Raw genomic sequence first — 16666 nt, forward strand, 5'->3', positions numbered from 1 at the left:
ACAGAAATGAAGAAAGGTTAAGTGTTTTCTTGCTCAAGGTTGCACAGTGAGTCAATGAAACAGCCAAGAACTGACTCCTGATGTCTTAAGACTCCAACAGCTGCTCAAACTATGCATAAAATTAGTGTCTTTAGCATAAAAAAAAAAAAAAGATAATGAAAAGGAACAGGTATATGACAGTTCTTCCAACATTAAATAAAGGACAAAGTGGACTCAAAATTATACATTCTTTTATTCTACATCATGATTTTTTCAACAATAAAATTAAATTTTTTTTTGTCCAATCACTACCACACAGACAAAGAAAATATGAGGATGCTTCAAGGAGCTGCAATTTTCTGAGTATGGAGTTCTTACAGCAGCTGTACTTAACTTAGCAAGTCTTAGCTGCCTCAGCCTCAGAGGTAAAGTTTAATACCATAATCACATAGCTAGTAAATTGGCAGAATTTGGAACCAAGATCTTTCTGTTTCCAAATCTGAGACTCTCTTCTTCCAGGTTGCCTCTACTAGGATAATGGTATGATAAAAATCTTTTGAAGGATGACACACATTGTTCAGTGTCATCTATTTATGGCAAAAAGATAACAAGTATGCAGGAGAACTTATGAAATGAATGGGAGTCATAATGGTGGATATCTTCCTTGCTGAAAATGAACTAATCTCTAACATTCATGATAAGTTATTCCTAAGAACTTTACATTCTTTGTGTCAACAGGACTACAATGTGCTATTCTTATCATCAAAGGAGGCATTCTTGGGTCCCTATTGACAAGAGAGACAATATGGCTTAGGAATTATAAATTGTGAAGGGCCTTCTTCAAATCATCTATGGAAATTGACCAAAAAAAAAAAAAAAAAAAAAACGAACATGAGGCTTTTCCTCTCTCTACCAGAGAATTGAAAATTGATCATTAAAATGAAGGTGGTGCCAGGCAAAAACAAAAAGACAAAATGCTTAAATATAGTAAAGGAAGTAGTCCTTTCTACATTCAGAGGCAATCAACTAACCACATATTTCATAAACTCAAGAAGTGCAAGTTTCAGTGAAACATTTAAAAATCTATCTTTAAAATATATTATATGCAAATCAAGAAAAAATCCTAACTGTTTTCTGGTTTAGTCACTAACCTTCATCACCATGGTCATCCTAGAAGGGTTTAACCAGGGTAATTCATACTGTGACTCCAAACCAAAATAACAGGATAAATTCTTCAGGGTTTGCATTCTTTACTAAAGCCTTGTGGAAATCTGGTTTATGCTACTTAAAGTCAATCAAACTCTCTTTCAAAATTAGACCACATGGAGTTCAGAAGATCATCCTTTGGAACCTCAGAAGAGAGGGCACACTGATAAAAAATATGATGAGATTAGACAGGAAATGAATCAATGGTTCACACTAAAAATTCTATCTCCTTTTGGCCAAAAGTTTAGGAAAATCTAAATTTTATGTATTTGGAATTAATACTGTTAAAAAAAAAAAAAAGAAAGAAAAAAAATTCTAATTCAACTCTATAAACTTGACCCAAGAAGGGGTTGGTTATTTATTCATCATTAATTTTTTACTTACTCTTCCCATCCCCTAAATACTAGTCCTTTCCTTACAAAAGGAAATGAGAAGAGGCAGAATGTTGGAAAACATGCTAAATTTGAATTCAGAAGATCTAAGTTGAAATCCCCTATCATCACTTGTGTGGCCTTCTTCAGCTCAGTTGCTTCTCTAGTCTTCCCTTGTTTCAATTGTAAAGGGAGGGGTGGGACTAAATAGCCTCAAAGGTTTCTCCAGCTCTCCATCTAAGATCTTCTTAGGCCTTTTTAGTTTCTTCAGTGGCTTTCTCAGCCACCAGTCTGAACTTTTATGAACTCCAATTCCAATCAATGATTACAAAATAAATTGGTGGTTGCAATGTTTCTATAACCAGTACTTTCTCTCTACTGCACAATTACTTTCCTTTGGGGGCTGAAGTTTCATTGCCTGAGGAAAAAAAAAAAAAGAAAAACAACAGCTTTAACTTTGAGAATACTGAACCATTACACATTTTGAGACATTCCCATTAAAATGAAATCATTTCTATTCATCTGATATTATTTGGATTAGAAAATTCTAAGAAAGCCCCCATATATACTCCAGCTTCATTTACATTGACTGAGTTTTGGCTGACACATACATAGTGGGAAGCTCTCAGTCATGTGATTAGTCAATCATCTAGCTGGTTTCATAAGCAGGAACTCTAGATCCCTTTAAGTCTTCTTGTTTCACCTTAAAAGTAAACAGTCTACAAGCCTAATCAGCTCTTAGCTTTATATGAAGAAGATCCTGTCAGCACTCCCAACACTTAGGTAGTAATCAAGACTGCTGGAATTTCTGGCTGGTTCTGATACAAACAGAGAAAACTTTTGAGGCCATCTGGGTCCCTGAACTTCCTCATTTTATAGGAGGAAACTGGCACCAGGAGAAGAAAAGTGACTTGTCCAAAATCATATGTATGAAATATCTTTTTTATTTAAGAATCATCAAGTCAGTAGGAACCCCATCCTTGGAGTCTAGAATTCTAAACTGAAAAGTTCAACTATTTTGGATTATGACTGTTTAGAAGTTTTCTACAGAATAACAGTCCTCTTGATTTAATTTTTTTTCCCATTTGCCTAAAGATGCTCAGACAATGAATTAGGCTTTATTCATCTAAATAATAACTCAAATTTAGAGAGGACTTTCTTTTTTTTTTAATTTAATTTTTATTTAATAATTACTTTATATTGACACTCGTTTCTGTTCCGATTTTTTTTTCCCTCCCTCCCTCCACCCCCTCCCCTAGATGGCAAGCAGTCCTTTATATGTTGGATATGTTGCAGTATATCCTAGATACAATATATGTTTGCAGAACCGAACAGTTCTCTTGTTGCATAGGGAGAATTGGATTCAGAAGGTATAAATAACCCGGGAAGAAAAACAAAAATGCAGATAGTTCACATTCGTTTCCCAGTGTTCTTTCTTTGGGTGTAGCTGCTTTTGTCCATCATTTATCAATTGAAACTCAGGTCTCTTTGTCAAAGAAATCCACTTCCATCAAAATATGTCCTCATACAATATCGTTGTCGAAGTGTATAATGATCTCCTGGTTCTGCTCATTTCACTTAGCATCAGTTCATGTAAGTCTCGCCAGTCCTTAGAGAGGACTTTCAAATTTGCAAAGCATTCAACATATATTATATTATTCATTCTTATAACAATTCTTTAGGTAGAGGAAATTGACGATCCGTGATGTTAAGTCACTTGTCCATCCTTACACAGATAGGTGTCTAAGATTGGACTCCAGGTCTCCTGACTCTACACTGTTCTTCTATCTACTCTAACATAATCCATTTCAAATGGACATAAAAATTTTCTATATTTAAGGTCACATTTGAACAGGAATATGAAAATTCACATATATACATTTACTTATATGTATGTATATAAATAGGGAAGGAGGCCCACTCATCATAGAACATAGTGAGAGAAGTAAGCAGAGAAAAATATACATAATAAATATATACATAATAAGATACCTACAACTATACAGGATTAAAATCATTTTCATGAAGACATATTGAGGTGGAGAAAGACATAGATAATAATAAATAAAGAGCCAATCCTGAAATCAAAGAAATAATATTTGTAAATCACTTAACACAAGTGCCTTGCACATGATAGAAGCTTTAAAAATGCTCATTCCTTTGCATGTTTCTGATCCATACTGGTTGTGTGATCCTGGACAAGTCACTTACTTTCTAAGTTCTGTAAGCAACTTTCTAAGAACATAAATTACAGAAGAGCTGTTTGTTTGCAATAGTAGGATTTTTCTAATTGGTAGGAATTGATAGGAATTGCTTAAATCAATTAAGTCACAGATCCAGATTTGGAAAAAAAATGTTTGCCTCTGATCCAGTCTCCTTAATATATAGCAGGAGTAAGCTGCACAAGTTTGTCTTCTTGGAACAATGGGAGAAAAAGATAAGTGGGGAGCACTCAGAGCCTAGCAGTGGAGTGGAAAAGGTGAGGTCTTTTCCTGAGTTGTTAGTACAATCTCCCTCTTGACGTGACTTTGTCAATACTTCTCCAAATACGTGTTGATTCCCCTCCAGGAGAACCCAAGCTCCTTAAAAGCCCTGTTTCATTTTTATTATGTGTAATTTAATTATTTAATCTGTACTTAACAAATAACTGTTAAAGTTCAAGTTATGATGCATGCTAAAATTTTTGGTGAGACTTTAGACCTTTGGCCAATGCAATAGCAAACCACAATTCCAGAGGCTTGCCACTTTCTCTGGATGGGGAGAGGAGATGGGACCTAAAGTACAGAATGATATAGATTTACACCAGACAGGACTGAAGTCAGAAAGAATGTTTCAACTTGACAAAATCTTTGTTACAGCATTTTTTTTCCTCTTTTCTTTTTACTATCCGATTAGAAGAGGAAGTAGGAGGGAGAGGAAATAAACACTTGTTAATTAGAAAAAATAAAAGAAATTGAGGGTCAGAGACACCTCCTCCATCCTGTAATAATGCCGATGGCAAACAGAGTGTTTTCTAAAAGGAAGTAAGCAAGGGCTAGAGAACAAATGACGTCATGGGCATATTTGGCAACATAATAAATTCTTATAGATAACATTTATGTTGATGGCAAGAAGGCAAGTAACAAATGTTAAGGGGGCTCCACACATACCTTATGTCAAATTGGTAGCTAAAATACATGGTACTGTATGACTTTGGGTCAGTCACTAAACCCCAATTGCCTTGAAAAAAACAAAACAAAAACAAAAACCACATAGTAACAAAATTGCTGCCACAGAGAAAGGCCTGATTGCAAACTGTAGTCTCACAAGGGCCCTAAAGAAAGAGTCTTCACTCATAGGTGCTTCTTTGGAGTATTGGCCATTGCTTAGTTAGAACCACTGGCATGAAGAATTGGACTAAGTACAGTCAATATCCATGCACTGAATGATCTCAAAAGTTCCTTGCTTTATGTCTCATGGTTTGACTAGGAAGTATCTAAGGTCTTCTCCAGATTTTAATGAAAATTAGAAATGTAACTTGTAAATGCTTCTGAAAATCAAAAGAAAATTCATTAGAAATTGCTTGGTTAGAAAGCACTATCTCACCTGAGAGGGAAAACTCACCTTTAGGAATGAACTTCAGTGAGCTACTGAATATTCAAAAGCGGGACTGGCCCTTCTTGGGTCCATCATTGATGAACTCATGACCCAGGCCATTGCCACACTTGCCACAGGACACCTGCAAGTTAATCAAAAGAAAGAACATGCAACTTCAAAAGGACGTTCTAGAGTTAAAATTGATTAAGAAAACATATACACAAATATAAACATACACATACACACATTCCTTTTTAATTGTTTTTACTTCTTTTACCAAAGCTAATTGTTCTACCTTGATTTGTGGTCATTCTAAAGAAAAGAGTTCAATATATTTTAACATGTTTAACATGTATTGGACTGCCTGCCATCTAGGGGAAGGGGTGGGAGATAGGAGGGGAAAATTTTGGAACAGAAGGTTTTGCAAAGGTCAATGTTGAAAAATTACCCAGACATATATTTAGTAAAAAAAAAAAAAAAAAGCTTTTAAAAAAAAAAAAAAGAAAGAAAAGAGTACATAATTCACAATGAATACAAGAATTGAAATAGAAAGGAAACTATTTTAACCTCAGAGAAGAGTTCACCTTTCTCTATTTACTGAGAAAGTGGGGGACTATGGATATGGAAAACTGCAAAACTCTCAGATGACAATGATTTTGCTGATCTATTTTCCCCCTTTTCCCTGGCACAAAGAATGGCTTAGTGGGAAGGAGGATATTCAGAAATGAATGATATAAATGAAAACAAAAGACATCAATTTCATAAATGTTCAAATACTTTTTTAAAAAGTTCATAAAACTATATATGATTTTTAAAAATCACTGCACATTTGAATTTTATAAGTTTTACATTTCAGACCAGTCTCAATCTTACCTAATGTGCCTAAAAAAGAACAATTACTAAATAACAAAAAAAGTTTCCTCTTACTTTTAAGGCTTCTGGCCGACCAAACTCTGGCCTCTTCATCACACTGTCATCATGTATTGTCTCAGTGAAGGCTGGCCATGGAGAGGAATGTTGATACTTTGAACGACTGGAAAAGAGCTCATAGCCACATTTGGCACAGACATAGAGACCTAATTGAAAAAAAAAAAAAAAACACAGAAACTGTCAGCTTCCTAACTTTATATTTAGTAAATTCTCTTTATTGTTTGTTATAAAAGTAATCTGTGTTCCCTCTGTGGTCAAAAATCATTGAGAATCCTCTAATTAGGGACTATGCTGAAGGAGGAGGGGGAAATGATTTTACTTTAACATGATGTTCAGAATGGTGTCTCAGCAAAATGATGGTCAATTTACATTAGTTCTCAGGCATACATAAATTTAAAATCAGAAGGAACCTTAGAGACCAGGAAGTCTAACCCCTTCATTTTACAAGTGAGGAAATGGGTATATAGAGAGGATAAGTGACCAGGATAACACAGCTAATATCATAGGTGGGATTTGAACCCAAGTCTTCTGACTCTTAAATTGAGTACTCAGTCCATTGGGAATAAAACAACAGATAGATAATAGGAATAATTACAGCTAAAAACATAATAGCTTTAGGGCTACAACAACTGACCCCAAAGGGTCTTTCTATATTTCCTTTAAAAGGTGGAGGGGGCAGTCAGAGATGGTGGAAGAGGCTTACATGGATTCTTATCAAACTGATCCTGTTTTATAAAGATCCAAGTTTAGGTACCTAGTAATTTTCCATTTTTTAAAAGATATTTTAAAATAATGAAACACTAGATAGAATGGAAAGCTTTACGCAGCCCTATATGATTTTGTTGTTATTCGTGTTATTATGCGTATGCGCTATGAAAGGCAACATCAAGAAAGAATTGTTTATGTTCAATTTCACAGAGCCAGTCTAATTTAGAATTCCTAATATGTGGTTTGGTATGCCATCCACTGGAGAAAGAAAATAGTTCAATTTAGCTACAAAGGCTTCTAATCAGAGAACTCAAACCATCCAGTTTCCCTTATCTTGTTATGACTATGTTCCAGCTTTTACCTTTCACTTTCTAAAGTACTTTTACAATAGCTTTTAATTTCCTGTACTCTTTCCAGGAGGCACTGGCATGGACAACTGCACTTCACAAACATTCAGTCATGTTTCTAATCTCTAATAATAGTAGCTCACTGAATTAAGTAGACCAGTGTTTTATGATCTGATTTGTTCCTCACAACTTTTAAATGGAGGCAGAACATTATTCCTTGTCCCAAATTGACAAAGTTATAGGGGCTCAGAGAGATTAAATGACTGTCTGAAGTCACACAGCTAGTGACTAAGCAAAGACTAAGTCAAAATTTCTTTACTGTGCCAAGCTCATTCCCTCTAAAACAAGGAAATTTGCCATTGTCCCAACTCATGCCCACTAGAAATAAAAAAGGTTAAAGGCAGAAATGGCAAACAGAAAAAAAAGGATGATGAATTTAAATCGATTGCCAAATGAAAGGGATAAAAGTAAACTATCAAAAAGTCCATGCATAAAAATGAGCAACACAAACTATGAACTTGTGAAACTTTATCTTTTTTAATTACTAAATTCAGTGCTAGACAATTTATGTAAACTTAAAATTTCAGTTAGAGTTGGAAGGCACCACCAGATCTGTCTTCTGTAGTATGTCTCATAGTCCAAATTCAACCCACCTGGATCCCTCAAAGAGGTATCCTTTATAAGAAGTATGTGTGCTAGAATCACTCATCTTAGTTCATTCCATTCAGCTCTTAGCTGTTGGATTTCAGCTACAGATTTTGATGTCACCATAATACCAGATCATAGAAGCATTAAACATCCATCTTTCTGATGCCCCATGTAAAGTGTTTAGTCCAAAAATCATAAATTCCTAGAAGGGACCTTAAAGCCTATCTAGCCAAACGTCTCTCCCCACCCCCTATTTCACAAATAAAACTGTGACCTAAAGAGAATACCTAGCCCAAGGTTATATTGGTATTAAGCTGTAAGAGGATAAAGGAATATTTAAATTTAGGTGTTTGGAAGACAGAACCTCTTCCACAGTATTACACCCAGAAGTTGTAATTTAAAATTATTTACTAAGAATGAATGAAAATGCATTTATTAAATGCTTACTATTTTCCTAGCACTGTGCTAAGGGTTAGAGACACAAAAGAAAAGCATGCAGTTTCCTACCCTCAGGGAGCTAACATTATAAGTTAGATGAATAAGATATAGAGAGGAATAGTCAGTGGTGAGGGAATCAAAAAGTAACTGGGATGGTGAATACAGCCATAGGGAAGTACCCTTGCATCTTTAAATGTCTTTTAGACATCTCCAATTAGATGTCCTTTGATAATCTTAAACTCAATATGTCCAGAACTGAACTCATATCTTTCTCCCAAAACTCCAACTAGGTGTGAAGGGGTAAGGAGTCCACTGGGAAATGCAATTGAAATCTCAAAGGTTCATGTCCTTGTATTATCATTAAGCTAATTATGTAATTCCCCTGTCAACAACATACATATGATCCTACTCTCACCTACCTATTAACTACCCTACAGACCAAACCAAGGCTAAGTGTCCTCTTCTTCTTCCCTGGCATTTCCAACTTTCTGTCTTTTCTTAAATCCATATTCCCATCTTTTGTTTTCTGAACTCCTATCCAATCCTTTAACACCCAGCTCAAACATCAATCCCTCTATAAAATCTTTCCTGATCCCTTTTGTCAGAAGCAAGATATCTTTCTTTTAACCTCTCAGAGAATTTCGTAATTCTGACCTCCCAGGATTGCAGTGCAAGCATGTAAGTGCTGGACAAATGTTAATTATAACACAACTATGCCTTTTCTAGAGAAATTATCTTCATTTACTTATGTTTATGCATGTTGTTTCCTGACAATAAAATGTAAACTTTCTAGTCCCAGAAAAGGGATGAGAAAATGTACCCCTCTTTCTTTACAGAAATGAGGGGCCTGCACAGATATGAGATGTTGAAGTACTGTCAGAATAGTTGACATGTTGGTAAGTTTTGGTAAAATGCTTTTAAAATTCTTTGTTACAAGGAATGGTTGACTGTAGAGAGGAAGAAGAGGAATGAAGAAGGAATGTAACTGGAAATTAAAGGGATGCACAAACAAAAGAGAATCATTTTTCCTTAAAAAAAGAAAAAGTGAGCTCCTTGGGGTGAGAGACTTCCGTTTTGTCTCTGCATCTCCAGTACCCAGCACAAAGTAGATATCTAATGCTTATCGAGGTCCAGTTCCTTATATCAAATAATTGTGTGATCCTGAGCAAATCTGAGGCACCATTTTAAAATCTGCAAAATGAAATCTTATGTCACCTATTTCACGGGGTTATGAAGAAAGTGTTTTTAAATCTAAAAGACTGCTACAAATGTGTTATTATTATAGTCTATCCTATGTAATACTGTATAATATTTAATATTCATATTACAACACAAATCTATGCAATTTATTCTACACTAGAGTTATTGTATAGTGCTGAATATTTATAACACAAATATTTTTGTAATACAAATATTTAGTACTGTACAATAAGTATATTTGTAACAGACCATATTAATAACCATACCTTTTGGTGAGAAGGGGGAAAAAGCAATCTCACCTAGTATTTAACACAATGCTTGCTTTGAATATTCTAAGTGCTTAGCAATGGTTGTTTAATGATTTAATTTTTTTCAATGATTTCATGAAATCCAGATCCAGACCAAAAAATAAAATCCTATACATATCCTATAGATATTATCATCTTCATTTTACAAAGTGTAAAGAAATTCAGAGGACCAAGTGACTTGACTGTAAATATTAGTGGCTGGATTTCAATATAGGTGTTTCTGACTTTAAATCTAGCCTTCTAACAACCACATATGAAGAAAACAAGGCCCCAAGAACCGAGCCCCATATGTTCAGGTATTCTAAAAGCATTTGTCCAAAATGAACTTATTATAGTTTAATAATACTGGGTCTTTAAACATATGAGGAAACCACAAGCTTGGCTAATTTCCCTTTTCTGAGCTTTAATTTCTTCATGTATAAAACAAAGAAAGAAGTGGGACTAAATAGCTCAAGCCCTGAACATTCTGAGAGTCTGTGATTATATGTGTGATTCCCACACAGGGAAGGAGAAGCAAAAATGTCCAGCCAATTTTGCCTTCTTCTAAACCTTGACTGGTTGAAACCCCAGTTTTTGACATGGCAGACTTGCTGAATTCAAGTGAACAAGGCAAGCGTCCCAACTGCCTGAAGCTGTACAGAGGAGTGGAAACAAGAAAGCTGAGACCACCAAATGGGATAACAATTTAGTGCCCAAGAAAAGTTCACAAAGTTCATCAGAAAACCATCCTATAAGAGAGAGAATTCAACAACAGATAATGTAAAATTGAATTTATAATATAATAGGCTTCATAGGATATCTTTATAATAAGACTCCTACTAAATATCAACACCTCACAAATAAGAAAACAAGATATATTCCAATGTAAAATAAGAATGGAAATGGGCCTGGGTTTTAATATCAAATCTGCTATTTGCTATCTATGTGATCTTGGCCAAGTCCCCTAACCTCTCAGAGCTATAGTTTCCCCCACTGTAAAGGGACATTAGGGGGCAGCTAGTTAGATAGAGCACTGTAGCTCTAGATAGCACAGTAGATAGAGCACTGGTCCTGGAATCAGGAGGACCCGAGTTCAAATTCTGCCTCAAATACTGGACAAGTCACTTAATCCTGATTGCCTCACAGAGAATCTTGGATTTGAAGCCTTTAAAAATTCTTTTCCATTCTAAGTTTATGATCCTATAATCTGAGTTCCTTTCTAAGTCTAAAACTATAAAACTAGATAAAAGAAAATGAAGGAAGAGATACAAAAAAAAGTCAAAGAGGCACAGTACACTCCAGCTTTCAGAAACTCTTTTTCACATAAGAAAAACACAACTAGTTATATAAATAGCAGCAGGGAAGGGGAGGGCAGCAAAATTAGGGCAGATTGTACTTGGCAAAGGGCTTTAAACTGGAAGGTCCAGAACTTTTTATTTTCATCACAAAACCAAGGGGTAAAGAATTCTCCAAGGAGAGGTTAGAAGAAAGGAGAGGAAAAAGAAAAATAGAGAGGGAGAAAAGACAGAGAGACCAGAGACAGAGACAGACAGAGAGCATCTACTAGCTAACACCAGCACAGAGAGCCACATGCAAGAGCATTCAAAGCTTCATTCAGGCCTTCTCTCAGTGAAGCCCCTTATATCTTGTTTGTACATTCTAGTTTGCATGTTGTCTCTTCCACTACACTGAATTCCTTCAGAGCAGGGACTAGTTTTTGCTTTTCTTTGTATCCCCAGGGCTTAGCACCTTGCTTGGCACCATAATAGCCATTTAACAAATCCTTGTTGAATCTGCCAAGGGGGAAAGAAGCAAAATTCAGGCTGACCTTTTGCTGTTTTTCAGTAGTTTCAGTCATTTGTGACCCTATATGGGGTTTTCTTGATAAAGATACGGATCTTCTGTAAAATCTTCCAGAATCCAAACCACTCACTTTTGGGATCACAATAAACTTCACTAAAACTAGGAACCTATACACCCATACAAGCTTCACACATAGACCTTACTTCTTTCTTACTGAGAGGGATCTAGGAATGTTAGTTAAAAACCAGTGGAAAAGCTTAAGGATCAAAATGATCACTGTATCCTGAGCCACGATACAGTGATCATTTTGTTCCTTAAGCTTTTCCACTGGCTTTTACCTGAGCCACGGGTATTGCTTTAAAATTAGTGACGTCAAGTACAATATTCTTTCTTTCTATAGAGTGCTGGATTTCCAATTGTTTCAAATCTTATTTCTGAAATTTTACTGTGTAACCATGGGCCTGTTAACCATTTAACCTCATCATTAAACTGAGGGATGTTGAACTTCAAAAGACTTACTAGCTGGAAAACTGATCCTATGATCCTTTTTCAACGAAATAAAAAGTTAAACACTTGTTCCCAGTTTAAAAAAAAAAAAAAGTCTTTTTTTTTTTTTTTAAAGAAGCATAATAGCTTATTAGTTTTTACCTACAAAGCTTTAAAACTGATTCCTGGTAGAAAACATTAAATTTTATAAACTTTTACTTAGAGATACTTTTAAGACAGTCTTTCCTCTGAGTTATTAAAGGATTATCTTTTTTGTTTATATTTTATGTTTCAATAAAAGCCCTTTCCAGTGGAAAAAATCCCCATTAAGACTTCCCCGTTTTCCCACATATTCTCAAGGAATAATTCTCATAACAAGACTTTAAGGGTTACAAAGGGTTTTCCTCTCAGCGACCCAGAAGGTGCATCAGTTCTATTTTACGTATGGGGAAATTGAGGTGCCGTGGCCTTCCACACGCCCCTTTTTTCCATTCTAGCCCCACGCCAAAGGATTGGACCCTCCTCCTCACCCGCCTCCCTCCCGGGGAGGGGCTTCTACTCGTTCCCAGCAGCCCCGGGACCCGAAGCCAGTTACCTGGCTCAAAGTGGTTCTGGAAAACCTCTCCGCCAAAAGAACAGAAAGACATGGCGACAATCACCCACACACTCGGGCTCCCAAAGCCTACTAGCCGCCTGCCGTTCCGCTCGTCCGGGTCCTTCCGTAAGCCCCGCCCTTGCCGCAAGGAAGAGGTAGAGAAAGAAACAACTTAGCAAGTCGCGCCCCCATTCGCCCCGCCCCTCAGATATTTCAGATAACTCCGCCCTCAGCTCGAACTCGTGCCCCCTCATGGGAGGGTCGGATCCTGTAATAAGCCCCGCCCCCAGTCACTCAAGGCAGGAAAGTGAGGGGAAGAGAAAAAGGATACCTTGGTAAGCCCCGCCCATGATCTCGAGGGAGGCGGAGGAGGGAAAGAAATAACTCTGCAAGTCCCGCCCCCGGCGCTCCAAGTTCCTTCTCGAGCCCCCGCCACGCCCTCACCATGCTCCCGCCGCGCCTCCAGCTGTTTAAGACAACCCCGCTCTTCCAGTCCTCTGTCAGCTTCGGCGAAGTTCCCGAATCTTCTGTAACCAGTCCTGGGGCCGCGCCTCGCGGAGTCCCCCGAGGCTGCTTCACCCAGCCCCGCCCCCAGAACGCCTTCTGGCTCTCTCTGCGGGGGGCAGGGCTCCTTAGCTTGCTACGCCTACAGCCGGCCATCCCTCGGCTCCAGTCAGTTTCCCACTCAACCCCAGTCACGTGTTCCTGGCCTCGTGCCACCCCGATACCTTCTCACATGTTCCTGACCCTTAGACCCGCAATTCTGACCCCTGAAATCTGGGGGAAAGTGAAACTTCCTTCTTCCTTTATCCCCTCCCCCCCAACTCATAGTGGGTCAATAAATGTGTATTATTTTAAGCTCCTACTATGTGCTAGGCACTACGCTAAACTCTAGGGATATGAAAAAAGATAAAAGACAGTCTTTGTTCTCTAGGGGCTCACAGTCAAATGAGGGAGACAACACGCAAACAACTGTGCAAGCAAGAAGCTTGCTTTGGATCAAGAGAGGAAAAGCACTAGATGGGAGGGGTCTTAGAAAAGGGATTTTAGGTCAGACTTCAGGAAAGATTGAGGAAAGAGGACCTCCCAGGAATTGGGGAGCAGCAGCCAGTGAAAGTGTAGGGAATGGGCTGTGCGGTAGAGAGACCTGGTGCTTTGTGTCACTGATTGGCTAATTTTATGGCTTAGAGGTGGCGTTGGGAGCCAGCTGGTAGGCACCTCATTATTGTCTCAGAAACTTTATCACTGACCAATTCAGTTCTTATATGACAACCAGCCTTGTTTGTGGAACTACAGTACTCCTAAGGCCCGGTGAGCTTAAGGTTAAGGCCTGGTGGGTTTAGGATTAAGGCCTAGTGGGTTTAGGCTTAAGGCCTGGTGGGCTTAGGGTTAAGGCCCGGTGGGCTTAGGGTTAAGGTCCGGTGGGCTTAGGGTTAAGGCCTGGTGGGCTTAGGGTTAAGGTCCGGTGGGCTTAGGGTTAAGGTCCGGTGGGCTTAGGGTTAAGGTCCGGTGGGCTTAGGGTTAAGGCCTGGTGGGCTTAGGGTTAAGGTCCGGTGGGCTTAGGGTTAAGGTCCGGTGGGCTTAGGGTTATTGCTACTTCCTTTTTAGGAGCTACACCACATCAAGAAGACTCGATAGGGACAGGTCATCAAGGACTTTGAATGTTAAACAGATCCTAGATATTGATAGTGAGTTGTGGCAATGTGGTTAGACCTGTACTTTAGGACCACTTCAACAACTGAGTGGCGGATGGGGAGGGGAAAGACTGGAGACAAGCAGATCCACCAACGGCCTAGAGTAATAGTCCAGATGTTCTGTGAGGAGGGTCTGCGCCAGGGTGATGGCAGTGTCAGAGGGGAGAAAGGGACATATGTGGAAAATGTTATAAAGATAAAAACAGTAAGAGGTCTTGTGGGATAACACATCACATGAAGGCAGCTTGGCTTCTAAGGTTCATGGACCCGGCCAAAGGTCCAAGACGGAAAGGAACAACTAGTGTTCCTGGATTGTAGTTTGGTCCAACCAGGAGTTTCCTAGGTGGAAAACATGGTGGGAGGAGACGGTCTTGAAGCCAGACATTGGTAGATTTTGTCTTATTTCATTGACCACCAGAACCCCAAGAGACCTCAAAGATTATTTTATCTGATCCTTACCCTCCCCACATCAACATGAGAAATAAAGTGATTTGTTCAAGGGATCTGATAAAGCAGGAGTAGAATCCCAATCTGTTACTGATCTCCCTTTATTCATCCCAAAAAATACCTTTAGAGTGACTGTCTCTTAAATAACCAAGAATAACAGGGGCCAAGAGCCAGGAGCTTCTGGCCCTTAGGAAACAGTGACTTTGGCTGATTCAGACTCAACTCCCTATCTTTGCCCTCTGGCCCTGAACAAGGGGGAGAAAACTTTAGATGTAGGACTCTGTGTTCTAAGAATGAATGAATGAAAAAGTCTTTGTTAATCTGAGCTCTGCTTAGAGTTGGAGATGCAAACAGAAAAGCAAAGGCAGTCACTACCATCAGAAAACTTACATTTTAATGCAGAAACAAGCACATATATGACTGGTAATCAAGGAAGAACATTTTAATAAGGAAAGTTATGTGGAAGTTATATTTTAGTTTCTCTAGAAATGTAAAGAAATAATATTTTCCTCTGCAGTCTTTCCAGTTTCCTGGGGAAAACCCCTTGGGAAATGGATGATAGGCTGAGGACAAAAAGCTGGTCTTTAGGCGAATAGATTTAGAATGCATAACCAGAAATTCAACAAATACTGCCCACTATATTTCTCATACTGGATTGCTTTTCTCCCCCAGGCTTTTTCCTCTTATTGGCTGGCCAACCATAGTTCATTTCTCTTTTTGCTGCACTGCTGACTTTCCTGACTCTATACCTTGCCCCTGAAAGGTATCCTTTCCCCACCACTTGCTTTTATATATCAAGATAATAAGTTCGTGTGTATTAGAGCCCCATTAGAAAATAAACTCCCTTCGATCAAGCACTGTCTTTTGTTTCCCAGGATATAGCTGAATAAGCATCTAAGTACTTATTAACTCAATTTCATATATCAATGTACTTACAATTAGTGCCTCCCTACCTAGAAGTGGTGACTACTCTAACCTACAGTAAAATAAAGTTCTTATTTTGCATTCAAGGTAAGATAATGAAGAAACCCTTTTCAATACTTGAGGAAAATAGTTCCAAAAAAGAAAACAGAGTGATGACTTCTGGAAATATTAACCTCAAATTGTATTTTAACATGTTATGATCTTTTCCTTGTTCAAGATTCCTATAAATGTTACCTCAAATTATCTTGGGGTAGAAACAAGTCAGAAGGCATGGTGTGGTTCACTCCATTCCCACAATTCCCTCAAATGGGAAAATCTGCCATTTTGGACACCTCTTTCAATTACAAATGATTTGAAATTAAACTAATCCCAAATTAAGTAGAATTGTTTCCCAAAAACTGGTGCCTAAACACAGTGCACTGTTGTTATTTTTCTTAGACAACCTCTAGAGAATTAAGTGGGAACAAAAAGGGAAAGATCAAAACACTCTATCAAGGAATAATGGCAAAGTTGATTTATCAAGGTTCATAGTTCTAGAAGAGGAAGAAGCAGAAAGGGTGAGAAAGGGTTTCTGAAATTAAGAGATTGTAGAAATAGTAAGAGACAGAATATTCCATTTATTTTTTCCTCACTTCATCCTACTTACCTTCTCAATAGCTTTTGATCCTGGATATTTTTCATTCTGGATATTTTATCCTTCCTTGACTTCTTTTATTGTTTTATTTTTAATTTTAATTGATGCTTTTCTGTTTTCTCACATTACATTGATTTCTGAATGTGTCCTTTTCTCTCCCTTCCCCCAGAGTACTATCCCTTGTAATAAAGTTTTGAAAAAGAAAGAAAAAGTCTGTGCATAGTGACTAGGTCTGACACTATATGGAATATCATCCCTCCTCCTTTTTAGATTATCATCCCATTATATTGTAAACTTATTGAGGTCAGGGGCCATCTTTTGAGTTTTTTTTTTTAATTCTTAACAGTTAGCACAGTGTCTGTATAGATGCTTAATAATTGTTTATTGATGGAT

General features: G+C 37.7%; 1 protein-coding gene across 2 annotated transcripts; it reads right to left on the minus strand.

Moving 5' to 3' along the window:
* Window positions 1-213: 213 nt before the first annotated feature.
* Window positions 214-13360, minus strand: MSRB1 (methionine sulfoxide reductase B1). 2 transcript variants are annotated; one of them, XM_051969474.1, is made up of 5 exons: window positions 13019-13360; window positions 12575-12712; window positions 6060-6208; window positions 5160-5274; window positions 214-1974 (listed from the first exon to the last, which is right to left on the minus strand). In XM_051969474.1, exons 2-5 carry the CDS (start codon window positions 12624-12626, stop codon window positions 1943-1945), a joined length of 348 nt encoding a protein of 115 aa, XP_051825434.1. In that variant the 5' UTR covers window positions 12627-12712; window positions 13019-13360; the 3' UTR covers window positions 214-1942. The 2 variants fall into 2 exon arrangements, with proteins under 2 accessions (XP_051825434.1, XP_051825435.1); XM_051969475.1 differs by lacking the exon at window positions 13019-13360 and having other exon boundaries at window positions 12575-12786.
* Between the last annotated feature and the right edge of the window lie 3306 nt (window positions 13361-16666).

Source organism: Antechinus flavipes, chromosome 1 (assembly GCF_016432865.1).
Source record: "Antechinus flavipes isolate AdamAnt ecotype Samford, QLD, Australia chromosome 1, AdamAnt_v2, whole genome shotgun sequence".
In the NCBI taxonomy this organism is placed as follows: Eukaryota; Metazoa; Chordata; class Mammalia; order Dasyuromorphia; family Dasyuridae; genus Antechinus; species Antechinus flavipes.